At 38.0% G+C, this 15,346-nt stretch overlaps 1 protein-coding gene across 10 annotated transcripts in view; it reads right to left on the bottom strand.

Moving 5' to 3' along the window:
- Pum1 (pumilio RNA binding family member 1) overlaps nt 1-15,346 on the bottom strand; it is a 65,304-nt gene that overhangs the window by 38,535 nt on the left and 11,423 nt on the right. For 5 of the 10 annotated variants that reach the window (XM_048815915.1, XM_048815914.1, XM_048815911.1 and 2 more), the window contains exons 4-6: nt 13,366-13,636; nt 2,213-2,306; nt 837-953 (exon numbers count right to left, since the gene is read on the bottom strand). In XM_048815915.1, coding sequence (XP_048671872.1) covers nt 837-953; nt 2,213-2,306; nt 13,366-13,636 — 482 coding nt within the window. The remainder of the gene's footprint in view (nt 1-836; nt 954-2,212; nt 2,307-13,365; nt 13,637-15,346) is intronic. The other 5 variants (XM_048815916.1, XM_048815908.1, XM_048815909.1 and 2 more) reach the window with 3 other exon arrangements.

The raw sequence follows: 15,346 nt of genomic DNA, 5'->3' as shown, positions 1-15,346 counted from the left end.
CTCCACAAGCAAACAAAAACAATGCCATAATCAGTGATGAAAAAGAAAAATTATCATGGGAGGATTTCTGAAGCTAAGAATGCCAGCCAAAGAGCTTGAGAGAGAGAGAGAGAGAGAGAGAGAGAGAAAGAACTGTTCACTACAGAAGTTTAAGGTGTCTACAGACTAAGGCCTAATCCAGTGCAGTACCTGCAGCAAACTGAAAGGAAATCAATATCACTATGGTGTGAGCCTATGGCTACCTATCAAGAGGGGAGAATGGTGCACAAGTACAGGCCTACACAAATGCCCTATACATAGGGGATGATGCCAACCTGAGCTCATCCTCAAAATTATCAGGTAATGTCTTAAAAATACTAATACCAAGGACAAACTCCAGCACCCTCCAAGAAAAAGTGAACCCCGAAAATAAGAGTGAAAGGACTAGATTTATGTTTAAAATCATATTCCTGAAAATTTCAGAGAGGAGGAGGAAGAAAAAGAGGCACAGAAATTAGGGATATGTAAGAGAGACCAGTTTAAGAATCAGAATAATTGTAGATGAGAAGGACTAAGTAGACCTGGCAAAGGAGAGAAATTCCTAAAATATAAATGAGCTTTGTGTGGGTCCACAGAACCACAAAATACCTATGAAGGGGGCAGGTGATAAATTTGCTTTTGGATATGTTAGAGTCAGAGGAACCTATAATTACAGCTAAGTAGAGATATCCAACTAGCAGGTGGGGCATTAAAAATCAAGACATGTTTCTGTTGGGAGACATGGAGTTGGGAGTTGCATGCCCATCTCAAATTGCTTTAGCAAGTGAGAAAATCCCTCATGCAGCAGTATGTCTCACCTAGCGTCGCTGCTGCAGCCAATCCAGCTGTGTAGGGGTCCGTCCCTGGGGGAGCAGCACTGATGATGTATGGATTGGGGACAAACGCAGCGGGAGCTAAACCTGCTGAAAACATACCTGTCAGTAAAAACAAACTTCACCAAAACTGCAACCTGTCAGTAAAAACAAACTTCACCAAAACTGCAACCCTACCAAACACCTATATATTTTGGCTACAAGTTCAGGATATAGATGATTGGGGGTGGGGGGTAAGATGAGAGTGAAGAGGAATTTACAAAGATAAAATAACCACTACCCTAAAAAATTATGGTGATATTTATCTAGTCCCTTTTTGTTTTTATCCTTTGCTAGAGAAATGCTTAAGTTAAAACCATACAGTTTTGAATTTGGCACAACTTAATTGTTAAAATTTATTTTACTGTTTTTCACTGTTTCCTTCTGTTCTTTTTCCCAGGGCCTTATGCATGCTAGGCAAGTGCTCTACCACCGAGCTATATTCCCAGCCCTTAAATTAATTTTAACTCAATTATTAGACTAAAAATATTGATAAAGTGGTACAGAGGGAAGGACTTGCTTCCATTTAAAATAATTTTCCAAACAGTTTTCCTCACAGAAAACGTGTAGGTATGTGCAAAGTCTACTATATGCAAGTCTACAATACTGGACCCACACAAAACTTCATGCTTAGTTTTAACTAGTTTACAAGCAAATGGGTGTTTTCTTCCACAGCCATACCACATTCAAGTCTGGTGATAACCCTTCCATTCAATCATGCCATTTTGGCACATTAAAAAAGTAAATAGATAAAAATCTCTACCTATACTTGTTTGGAGTTAATGGGATTATGTTTTGAAGAGACCTTTAAAAGGTCTGGGAAGGAGAAAGGTCAAGGAGCTAGTACCAAATGTATATCAAAACTCCAATAACTGCTACAGAAAAAGGACACATCTATTTAAAAACCAACCATTACCTAAGAATTTTTTTGGTGTTTTTTTTTTTTAATTTTCAGTGCTTAGAAGACAGGTTTATAGTTACAATTTGCTACTTAGTAAATAATACTGATATAGTCTATTCAATGTCCAAACCTTTTCAAAAGAGCTAATGCTGATCACTACTCATTTCTATAGTAAATACTTAAATCCTGCAACAGCTGAGGCAGGATACTAAGGAAATCTTATGAACTCAGGTCTTAATATGCCAAAAATAAAGAATGTGGCTAGAGACAACTAGACAAAATGAAGGGGCCATTTACCCTATCTGCGGGTAAACGTCTAGACTTTTGTCATCAATCTAAACCACTGGGTTTCACAGCATCCACTTATTCTAAAACGGGGGCCACACCTTTAATGAAGAGAGCTATCAGCAAAAGGACTTACCGATGTGAGGTTGATGTGCAGCTGCTAGTGCATACTGCTGTTGCTGAGCAGCTGTCAACTGCTGGACAGCAAGCGCATTAGGTCTTTGGAACAGCTGAGGTGAGAAAAAGACATGGTACAGTTAGAGAAACTGTCTAACGAAGTAAATTTAAAATCTCCTGACAAAAAAGGTCAATAAATCCCTAATGAGGCATGATGCTTTTAACAAAAATGGATGTTCTCATACTCCATTCCATTCCCATGATATTACATGCTTCATAGTTCTTCTTATCTCTTTATTTACCTCAGTTTGTCCTCCCAGCTCCATGGGCTGAGCTCTTCACAGGTTATATGTTCCCTGAACCACAAATATACATATGCAATCTCCCTAATGGTGTCAGCAAGTCTACAGGTACTGCCTAATTCAGAAACGGGAAAGTGGGAAAAATAAACTAAAAAAATGAACTGCCCCATTGCTCCTAGTGCTACTATCTCTCTTCAGGTCTTTCAAGACCCCTCAAAATGCTCTGAATTCTTACATATTCCCATTTAGGAAGAGGATATGAAAAGCATTTACTTGGTCCTCTGGGCTGCCTCTTCCTGGGAAAATGGTACTGGACAGTTCACCTGAAGTAGCAATTTATCTTAATGAGTAAAAATTAAAACTACCCAACCTTGGGGGGGCTCAAGAGTCTCCAAAGACCAATTTTTTATATACAAGGAAGAAGACAACAGAAGTACAGCCACTATCATCCAGTTCATATGAAAAATATTCAAAGACCTTAGTAATAAAAATATCCTGAGATTCTACCTAAATAGTCACTCATTCAACACACATACAGGTAATAGCACTGTGCAAGGAACTAGGGATACAACAATGAATACAACAACATGGAACCACTGTCTTCATGAAGATTACATTTTAGTATGAATAGTGTTGTTACAAAGAAGGAGGTGTTGGTAATTTTGTTCTGAATCACCTGCCTCCAAAGGATCATGCTCAAGAGTGCTGTAATCAGACTGAGAGCACTTACTGAAGGGACCTGCCTCAATACGATCCTCAACCTACCTGCTCTTTCTATAGGATTCTTCGACAACTCAGCTGATATCAATAGATAATATATAATAGATACCAAAGATTTTGAATTACAGGTATATTCATTAAGAGACCTGATTGGTTCACACATTAAGTAATAATAGCATACAACCGCCTCAACCTAATCATCTTCATGAGTGTTCTTGCTGTTATCCTAGCGGTGGGAAGCTTTCATCTCATGATGTGGCTATAACTATGCCTCAAACACACACGTAAACATTTAAAATACAAAGAAATCAAAAGCTAACTATTTTAAATGTACAGGCTGACTTTATCTATTAGCTCTTTATATACATTCATTCATTTGGTGGTGGTGGAGGGGGTGGGGGAGACAGGGATTGAACTCAGGGACACTCGGCCCCTTAGCTATATCCCCAGCCCTACTTTGTATTTTATTTAAAGACAGGATCTCACTGAGTTGCTTAGTGCCTGGCCATTGCTGAGGGTGGCTTTGAACTCACAATCACCCTGTCTCAGCCTTCGGAGCTGCTGGGATTACAGGCATGCACTATCACACTCAGTTCATTCACCTTTCTAAAACCAGAATAAAATCACTCTGATTTTATACCAATGTCAAAGTAACCATTAACGGATTTCAAAGTACATTTTTTTTATTTTTTATTTTCAAAGGTTAATGTTACAACAAATCTCCACTGTGATGCAGGTGAAGAGGATAAAGTACTAATTTATAAGCATCCGCTAAATATCAAGTTGTGGAACACCCTAGAGAAATTGAATCTATTAACAAACATATCAAAACACCTGTCCAGCCAGATGTGGTGGCACACACTTATAATCCCAGCCACTCAGGAGGCTAAGGCGGGAGGACGGTGCGTTCAAAGCCAGCCTCAGCAACTTAGCGAGGACCTAAGCAATTCAGTGAGACCCAGTCCCTTGATAAAATATTTAAAACACACACACACACGTCCACTCCAGGAAGAGAGTCGGTCACAACAATTTGTAACTAATTTTGATTTTTTTCAATTTGATTTCACATTTCTACTTTACCTAATGAACAGTATCTCCTATGAGATACTGTCAGTCTACCCAGGAAGGGCAGCTAGGAGGTAGAAAACAAGTAAAGTAGGAGAAAGTTATATTTAAATTATTGCCAAAGTTGTAAAAACATCTTGTAGCTTGTAGTTCAGCTAAAGCATCTGCTACCTCTTCAAAGGGTCCCTGAAATTTCCTGGCCTAAAAATTTTTGAAACATTCAACATCTCAGTCACTGCTCCTTCTATACCCTTCTTTATCCCCACTGAAAATAAAATAATTCATCATTGAACTTTGAAATTATTAGATAGGCACTATGACACAGATCATCGGTTCAAAACATAGATATATCCTGACTTATCAACCAAAAAACAGTAATCTACTGCCATTCTACTTTGTTTATCCTCATTTCGTGGATTTTTTTCAGTAGTAATGTAACTTATGTATGTATACATATATATCTGTAAATATACTTACAAATACATAATATGTGTGAAAACCATACAAGCCACCATATCTACATACGAGTGTGGCTCTCACCATCATGCTACCCCATTTCCTAGTAAGACTACTACTTTCAGTTAAAAGCACACTAGCCTTACAGAGCCCCCATATATTCCGTGTTTGAGATCTGAATTAGGGATTATAGTTAATAGGGAATTATTATTTTCTTGAGAGCACTTCGCAGTAAACAATTTAACTAAAGTAAATTATGTATTCACAGCCAGCTGATTTGATTATAAAATAGACTACAGCAATTTTGGCACATTCTCTTTATGTAAATGGTACATTAACTGGAAATACAGAGTATTCAAAATGAAATTGAGTAATTGGCAAGTGGGAGATTCCAAAGGATCCTAGAAAACTCACACAAATGCCATCTGCTGGGCAAGACACCGAGCTCTGCTTTTCATGATTTTCACAAAGCAACCCAATAGTCTGAAACTAAGAAAATACTGAGAGTTGGGGGAAATGTTTATTAAAGGTCGGTATAATAACAATGTGCTGGTGTTGATTATAATTCACTCAAACAAAATCAATGAGTTGTTTTAAGAGTCTGAATGCATGGGAAAATTTCAAGCATTAGGGCTTCTAGTAGACTCTGAGGCATAATAGGATTGAATACTCCTACCGGCGCCACCGCAGGTACTGGGGATTAAAACCAGGAATACTTTACTACTGAGCCCCAGTCCTTATTTTTTGAGACAAGGTCACACTGAATTGGCCAGGCTGGTCTCAAACTCTCACTCCTCTGGCCTCTGCCTCCACCTCCTCAGTAGCTGTAATTACAGATATGTGCCACCATGACCAGTGATAATTTGGGATCTTGACAAACAAGCTAATCTGACTCCCTTCCTTATCACTTACCACATGACCTTACAAAAGATACCTGTCAGCATTCCAGAAGGAAATTTGGGCAGCTCAAACCACTAAACATAGTACTAACCCACAGCTGGCATCTTCTATTAAACAATAAATAAGCTACTACTAATACTATTTAAGAGCTGCTTACTATTATTACTGTTACTATCAAGAATTGTTAGCATAAGAACACTGTTATTGAGTTTTCTGAATCTGGAGAAGTAATACCTAAATGAGAGTTAGAAAATATGAAAGACGATACCTACCCACACCCCAAATTAAAATGCCATGCCATCCCTGACTTTTTACCAGCTTAAGGCAACATACATAGTGGATAGGGAGTAAGAGCAAACACCTTCGAGACCAGGAAGCCTGGGCTCACATCTCATTTTCACTAGTGACTTGCTCTATTACTTAGGGCCAGTGACTTCTGACTCTCTTGGTGCCTCACTCTCTAACATGGTAACAAAGTATCTAACCCACAAGATGTTAATAGGAGTTAAATTAACACAAAGAAAGTGCTTCACAAGACATTTATGTGGGATGTTCTTTCTGATGAATGAGGAGAGTGCCCCTAAACACAACCCCTTCTGTGAGAATCACCCCTCACAGCTCCTCCCCAAGGGAGGACAGGAATTGTTTCTACTTTTTATAGTACGCGCGCCTTTCAGGGAAAGCTATGAACAAAGTTAAATTTGAAGGTAAGTAACTCCATATCAAAAAGCTCTGTGTTTATAGTACAAGGTCCAAAGGAAATAGCTTGAAGCTAGAAACCAAAATAATATGAGATTTGCATAGCTTATACCAATTGACCTTCAGCACTGAGCATGGTCCACGGTCCATGTCTTTAATCCCAGAGGCTCAGGAGGCTGAGGTAGGAGAATCACAAGTTCAAAGCCATTCTCAGTGACTTAGCAAGTGTGAGCAACCTAGTGAGACACTATCTCAAACTTTCTAATTAAAAGGGGGAGGGGTCAATTCCTGGGGCCAATAAAATTAAGTAAAATAAAATATAACCTTCATTAAAGGCGTATGTTTTAATTTTCTCATCTGTAAAAAGACAACTAAAGCCTTATCTCAGGAGTTGTTGCCAGGATTCACAGAAAACCCTATTAATAATGGGATTATAAAATAAGGAGGGGGGGGCTGGCACTACTGTAATCCGAGTTCAAGGCCAGCCTCCTAAGTCACTTAGTGACATTCTAAGCAATTTAACAAGACCCTGTCTTAAAAAAATAAAAAGGGCTGAAACGTATTTCAATGGTGAAGCATCCCTAGATTCAATCCTCAGTATCAAAAAGTTAAAAAGTAAACTAAAAGGGGTTGTTTTAGAGCTTCTGTTTAAAGGTTCTAGATCAAAGACCAATTTTGATCATATTATTTGAATAACTGCAATCATAAACTAATGGATACAATAATTCAGGGGCAGTTTAATAAGGACATAACAAACCATAGGTCTAAATAAAAAAAAAAACAAAAAAAAAAACTTCACAGTTCATTAGCAGGTAAAGAATCTGAATCCAAAATAAATTATTTCTACAGTCTTAGAATAAACACATTCCTCCACTAAGTAAATGAATAACTTGGGGAAATTCATAATAAAATTTTAGCAAAGTCAAGGGACAAGCCGGGCGCAGTGGCACACATCTGTAATCCCAGCAACTAGGGAGGCTGAGGCAAGAGGATCATGAATTCAAAGCCAGTCTCAGCAATGGCGAGGTGCTATGCAGCTCAGTGCTAGTGGTTCAGTGGTTGAGTGCCCCTCAGTTCAATCCCCGGGTCAAAAAAACTAAAGGGATGGGGATGTAGCTCAGTTAATAGAGTGCTTACCCCACATGCATAAGGCCCTGGGTTCAATCCCCAACAACACACTACACACACACACACAGTCAAGTGACAATAAAGATAAACTTCAAATGACCCAACAACTAGTCAAATTCAGTCTTTTATGAGTCTGTGATCATATACATGACATTGACAGAGTGAATAACTGTAAACTTAAATGAAAGCTGAGAAAATTAAATACCTATATTAAAAGTATATGTGTACTTGGCCTCCTAAGAATAACATCTTTCAAAAACAATTTGTTTCAATTTCCTCTCCTATCTAACTATGGCTACACAGAAATGACTACTGGTTTTCTGTTAAAATTAATACATATTGGGCTGGGATTGTGGCTTAGCAGTAGAGCTCTCGTCTAGCATGTGTGAGGCCCTGGGTTCGATCCTCGGCACCACATAAAAATAAATAAATAAATAAAGGTATTTTAAAAATACATATGGTGGGAGTTTTTTTGTTTGTGGTACTGGGGATTGAACTCAGGGCCTTGTGCATGCGAGGCAAGCACTCTACCAACTGAGCCATATCCCCAGCCCTGGTGGGAGTTTTAGTAAAATATGCAATATTTTTTTTTTTAACTCACTGAATTATAAATAAAGCCTATGAACAATCTGATTAATCTACATTGACCTAATTTCCGTTTTTTGTTTCTGCTACACTGTTGCAACAATGATAACTAAATGAAATTTTTCTATAATGTATATGAGACTGGGGATGTATCTCAGTGGTAGACCACTTACCTAACAATGCATAGGCCTGGGGTTCAATCCCCAATATTGTTGTTTAAGAAGTAAAATTTATAAATAATAGGCAATTGCAATTATATAATAATATATAAAATATAATACTGCTCACATGACATAAAAACAAAATGGTGTGAACACACAATGCAAGAATTATTCAGGACTGTTTTCCAGGATTAAGGTGGCAATTAGGGAAAGTGAAAAAAAAAAAAAAGACTCCAGAGACATCAATGAACATTTCAAGTTGACAAAATGCCCTCAATTAAGGGTTCTTAACCCAAAATGTTTGTCTTAAGTGGGTAACATTGCATTTTTGTTTTTCATGGAAATCTATCTGAAAGTCATCGCTTTCTTCAATTATGATTAGGCAAAAATACAAAATAACATTAGCCATACACATGTGACTTTCACCAATGAGGGCAAGGGAGCTGGGCATGGTGAAACACACCTATATAATTCCAGAAGCTCAGGAGGCTGAGGCAGGAAGATCATAAATTCAAGACCAGCCTTGGCAACCTAAAGAGACCAAGAAAAGGAAGGCAGGCAGGAAGACAGGAAGAAGTGAAGGAGTGCTTAGGGATGTTGTTCAGTGGTAGAGTGCCCTGGGTGCAAACCCCAATACTGGGTAAGGAGTGGGAAAGGAGAGATAATAGGTATTTTATGTTATTTTTTGATTACTACAGGCATTTCAAAATCTTCATTCTCGCTATGATAGCTAACATACCTACTTTTATTTCATGTATCATATGATAAAAAAGCAAATATACCATTAAGTTTGGTTTGAATATCTTTTGATTTTTATTTTTTCGCAGTACTCCAGATTGAACCCAGGGATACTCTAGCACTGAGCTGCATCCCCAGCCTGTTTTATTTTTTATTGTGAGACAGGGTCTTATGAAATTGCTGAGGTTGGCCTGGAACTTGTATTCCTCCTGCCCCAGCCTCCCAGGTTGCTAGGGATTTAGGGCATGCACCATTACACCCACCTATTTTTATATAATCAGTTTTCTTTGTAATCTTTCTTACACAATGTGCACACAAACACTCTGTGTTTTAAAACATTATTCTGAGAAGCAGTCCACAGATTCACCTAACTGCTAAAAGAGTTCATAGCGCTTTTAAAAAGTTAAGAACTATGGCTCTTACAATTAAATCTTAGAAGGATTAGTTGAGAACAATTAAGATGGGTTAATTCAGAATGATTAACAGTGACCAGACAAGCAACTTAATTATACAAACCCCAAAGTACACAATGAACTAAATGAAAATTACCATTTCCATATTTGCAGGCTGTTCCATGGCATGTATCTCACTATAGATTGATATTAAGTATTATGAAACGAACTTATTACACCATATGAAAGCCCTGACTGAAAAGCAACAGGACAAGAGAATTTTTATTTTGTCAATATCCAAACCATATCCACGCATAAAATCACAAATAAAGCTACACTACTATTTGTAGCAAATAACTCAAAAATGACCATCCCTTTTCTTTCCTCATTGAAGGAAGCCAAAATCAAAGAGCAGATCTGCAGCAAAATATGTGCCACTCTAGATCAATGTTTTGAACCCCCACAATCATTATTAGTATCATCTGAGACTTGTTCCTGGTTCTCAAGGGCTCAGTGACGTGGACCAATTACCAAAAGTCTCCTTGTCTTCTTCTATACTTCTTCTAGTCTACAGTCTACCTGGGACCACGCCGCTACCATTCCCATCTCCATACTCTCTTCTATTACTGGCAAGGGTATACTTTCCAACTGTCTTTTCAAGTTTCTCTTGATCTTAATTGAGCTCTCCCCTGTCTGGTAACATTTATGATCAATTAGATTAGCGCATAATTCCTCAAATATTTCACAACTGTTTCATATAGATAAGGACACAACAGTGAATGGTTAATTGATTAATATGGGCCAGAGAATGTCTAAAACTACTTCTATGTAACAGCGCCCATGCGCCTATACACACACACACAAACGGCTGGGTGCAGTGGCACATGCCTGTAATCCCGTGGACTCAGGAGGCCACGGCAGGAGGATCGGCAGGAGGATCGAAAGTTCCAAACCAACCTCGACAATTCATTGAGCCCTGGTCTCAAAATACGATGCAAAATGGGCTGAGGTTGTGGCTCAATGTTTGAATGCCCCTGGGTTCAATCTTTGCACAAAACAAAAAACATCATGATAATTATTACATTCCTCCTTAAACACGTTGTGTCATTGCCTATAAGGCAGCACAACAGAACTGGTAAGACACAACACTATTTACTAAACACATTTCGTCATTTCTCTTCAATTTAGACTCCTAGTCAGGCTGACCACATCTCCACTATCTGCTAAACACCTTTCTGTTGCTTTAGTTTTACTGTTTCCTACATGAAAATTTCATTCTCCTATCTAATCAAGTCTTTCAAGGCACAGTTCAACAAACACTTCCATCCACCAATCCTTCCTTCCTCAGAGACCAGCGCACACTCTGCTGTACTCTAAAGTTCCCAGGACATATACATGTAGGGTCTCATTACTCATCATCAAGTGCTTCCTTGCACTATTTAAATGACAAGATGAGTCACAATCACTGAAATAAGAGCAAATAGCAAATCCTTCCACCACGTAAGGAATCTTGCTATATTCATGAAAGATACACCTGGCTACAGATGAAAAGAAATGCTAGCTAGAGATTATAATCTACAGCCCACAACCTGTGATCCCTCTACACTTTCCACAAAACCGTGTCAAAAAAAAAAAAAATGTACTTTTTATGACAAAAGGGACCTTGGCTTTTTATCAGATGGCAACAGAGCAACCCTAAAAAGGACAAGTTCTGATCTAGGAAATAACTTTCTTTGATATCATATAGTAATATTATATTATTGGATATTACACAATAACTTTCCAGTAATTTCCCTAAGTATACTATGGTCATTTTTCAGGTTCAAATTTTAATTTTGGGAAGTATATTAAATTCAGGAGAAACAAGAGATATAATAATTCCCTGAAAATTTAGCAAGGCAGAGAATAGTTCTTGCTTTCAAGGAACTCACAATCCAGCACGGGCTATCAGACAAAGAATCACAACACAAGGCAGAACACAGGTAACTCCTTTTCTGGAAGAGATACAAAGTAAAATGAAGTTTAAGGCAGGCCGGCATGAAAAATGTTTGGTTTGGAGATAAAGAAAGGAGGTTAACAGTGCGAGACCTTGAAAAATTAGGATTTAAATTGGAAATGGAGAATGGAATAAAACATGATGAAAAGCAATAGGAAGAAAGATCGGAAGGGTAAAATGTAAGAAAATGCACCAATTTCCAGTAGAAACGGAATTCTTCCTTCTAAATAATGGCTCTCTATAGGAAGCTTTGGGAAGCTGAAGTTCCTTAAGATACTCTGAAGTCTTGGGACAGTGGTTTCCAGGTATGTTATTAGAGTGTCCAGTAGAAGAATGGGTAAAACAATCTACGCACCAAAAAAAAAAAACAATACTGATGGCCCATGGGACAAAACGACAATGATCACATCATACGACAGTGGTGTAACTATAAATATACCCCTTGCCACATCGGCTAATATAGTTATGGGAAGCCAGAACCCCAACAACGGATTGATTTTGAAAATAATGATGCTTAGTGCTAAAATAGGGCACACAGTAAAGCCACTCCTACTTTTGTATTTCTGAATAAGACAATTTTGATATAATCAAGTTTCTGTTCAAATCCCAATAATTATCCAGCCTCCCAAAACCTGAAAAAATTATTTTGAAACCAGAGATCAATAAATCAAAAAGAATTCTAACTCCCCACAGTTAAGTGAAAAAGAGAACCAGATTTTTGTTCATAAGAGATGAAAGACAAATTCTTCTTAAATAACAAGGGTGAGGTTGGGTTAGACTGGAAATGGAAGCATTGAATCAATAATGGTCATAAAGAAAAGGCAAAGAATGTTGATTTTTTATCAAGGTAGGCCACCTGCTAGGGATCTACAGGGAGTGCTTGCAGTTAACCTCTATGGGAAAAAGTCTGCTAAATAAAAACTTAGGGTTGGGGGTGTAGCTCAGTGGTAGAGCACTGGCTCAGCATACACAAAGCCTTGGGTTCAATACCCAGTACTGTCTTACCTCTTAGCCAAAGAAAACTTACATAGACATACACATTCACATTATTACACAAATAAATTTCTTTTGGTAAATTTCATCTAGTTAGCTTTGTTATCTAGTTGTCTTATCAATCAAAAATCTATTTATGACAGAAACTAAAGATAAAATGTGGTACAACTAATCTCAAAAAACCATAAGCTCATTTCCCAATAGAAACAGCATTTGTAAACTCCAGTCTCTCAAAACTAAAAGTCTATATTTATGTTCCAGTCAAAAACTAAGGAGTAACAGAAATTCATGGTCCACCAAACTGCTTTTGTGGTACTCAACAAGATGATGAAACTACATGCTCTCCTTTTATAGTTCAGACAGCTGATTTTTCTTAAAAAGAACCAAACAGAAGAATCACTAAGCCCTCAAATTGGCCCTACTGTGCCTTCAAAAGCAGAAAATACACATACAAAAATTTCCCAGAAACATTTGAATAAAAGAAAAGGACTAAGTAATTTCACTACAGATCTAACAGAATTATTTACATGTGTTTTCCTTTAATCACATTCTAACTTTTGAAGGTAGCAGACTGTTACCAGTGTTATCTACAGTAACTAACTTAAAGTCAAGACTGATAAGAAGATTTGGCAACGCACTCCTGATGGTGGTAGGTAATAGCTCACTATTTTAAAAACAAAACAATCCAGAAGCATCACAACTATATATATCTTCCAGGAAAGTAATTCAGCATCTCAGAAGGTTGTGATTCAAGGGGTAATGTCACCTCACCCAATCTCCAAGTGATGAAGAGAGAGAAGAGCCAAAGGAAGTATACAAAGAGCAGAGTGCTCTCTTGCCAATTAACAGCACCATGAGAACTAGCTTTTGAGGGGAAAGACAGAATTTGTAAACCCCCACTTCACTGTAAGGATTAACAGGGCTGGCTAATGACAATCTAAAATCATGTCACCCTCCCCCATCCCCTCATTTTAAGAAGCTGAATAATGTGCTGGCTGGAGGGAGAATAGAAAGGGTGACAGAGACACACACAGTACCTGTTGTTGAGAATTGTAGTCAAAAAGTCCCACAGTTGCTGCTGCTGAGTCCACAGGCACCTGCGTGCCTGAATAATCAAACTGAAGAGGCTCCATGCCCACATGTTCCATGGGGTCCAATGGGACACTCTGGGACTCCATATTGGAGAAATCCTCCACAGGCTTGGCACCATTGGTGCTGGTCAGCTGCGCTAAGCCCTCAGAACCATTCTGGTTTGGACCCAGAAGATCCACTTCATTAGCAGAGTTCTGGCAATTACCAGGGGTACGGCTAAACAGAGAAAGTAAAGGGCATTAAACCTTATTTTGAGCAGGGAAGGACACTATAGCAACCCCATGTTTAAGGACAATGTCCTTGACATAGCTCATTATTAACAATGTTTAAAGCTATTCCAAAAAAATACCCAGAGATCCTTTATGGTGCTTACAGGTAATATCCTCTGAAATGATGCTTCTATTGCCTGCCTTCCCACCTTCCCACCCCTTAAATTACATTAAATGCTATTAGTTTACAATCCCTTTACCAATTAAGTCCATATTTCAGGAATATATAAATTGAAAGAATTGCTGCCTGTGGCATCCATGAAAACAGAGGTACCTACCAAGACACACATAGTAAAATATGGCCCCCAAAAGCAACATCTACTCTCATAAATATAAAACCAACGCGAGAAGTTGGTTTATAGGAGAAATTCCCCATCTCAGAGTGATTCTTCAAAAAGTATGATTGGTATTACTGACCAATGGTAAACTCTCTTTCCCTTCCAAGAAACCAGAAGCAGACCATCTCAAAATAGTAAAAACTAATCCATTATTTATGATATGTCCCTGATAACAAGATAATTCTTAAAATCAAAACTGATAAAGGTATAATTTATCATCCAAACCAGGACACATCAAAGAACCAAAAAAAAGCACTACTGCATAATTACCTGGGACATAGTTATAAATGAGTCCTATTCTAGGTATCCTGAGATATACCACCATGCTATGTACGGAACTGCAAGATGACAATATCTACAATCAAACTAACATACAATGTCGAGGGAATACAGCAATGCCCTTCATACCTAAAAGGAATCATGTAGGTGGTGTGTGTGTGTGTGTGTGTGTGTGTATATATATATCTCATCACCACTTCTACTTCTCCCCCTCCTCCACCTCCTCTTCCTTCTCCTCCTCCCCCCCATTAAATATCCCAAAATATTGCTATTGGATGCTTGAAATTCAGGGTAGAGAGACCACCTGAACTCTGAAAGACCTTAAGAAAATGTTTATCACCCTGTGCATCAGATTACATTCAAATACTATAATTCTATACACATTCAAGATAATGAATTAGAAATATTAATCAACTGGCACTTGTTCTACAAATGATAAAACATACATTTTAATTTTGACTTTGGTAGATGTTAGGATGGTGTGTGTGCGTGTGTGCGTGTGCGTGTGTGCGTGTGTGTGTGTGTGTGAGAGAGAGAGAGAGAGAGAGACAGAGAGAGAGAGACAGAGGGGGGGAGGGAGGGGGGGGGATGAAAATACACACCCATTAGCTTCAGTCTGGCATTAAATGATTGACCATATATCACTAAATAGTGACTTTTACAGATTTTAAAAATTATGTACCATAACTAAAGTTATCATACATAAAGAAGAAATATCTGCCAACCATGGAAGATAAATAATACTGTGTATATTAAATCACAAGGTAAAATCTGCTAATAAATCATAACCACAGGAGGAATGAGAGGTATCCATGGAAGGGATATGTTTAACAACAAGTCATTTAAGCCACATTTCTGGATATTCAAAGTGAGGAAAGTGATACCTCACCCACCTACCTCAAAATGATCTTATGAAACTCAAATGAGGTAATGCATGGGTTCTCAACTATTCTTCTAATGTGTCAGAGGGATATGACACACTTTCATTAATAACCACAACTCTTTAACACAGTAATATAGGAGAAACTTGGGCAAAATTC

This window comes from Marmota marmota, unplaced genomic scaffold (assembly GCF_001458135.2).
Source record: "Marmota marmota marmota unplaced genomic scaffold, marMar, whole genome shotgun sequence".
Taxonomy (NCBI): domain Eukaryota; kingdom Metazoa; phylum Chordata; class Mammalia; order Rodentia; family Sciuridae; genus Marmota; species Marmota marmota.
Note: the sequence above shows the minus strand (reverse complement) of the source record. Positions and strands in the feature narration are given on the sequence as shown.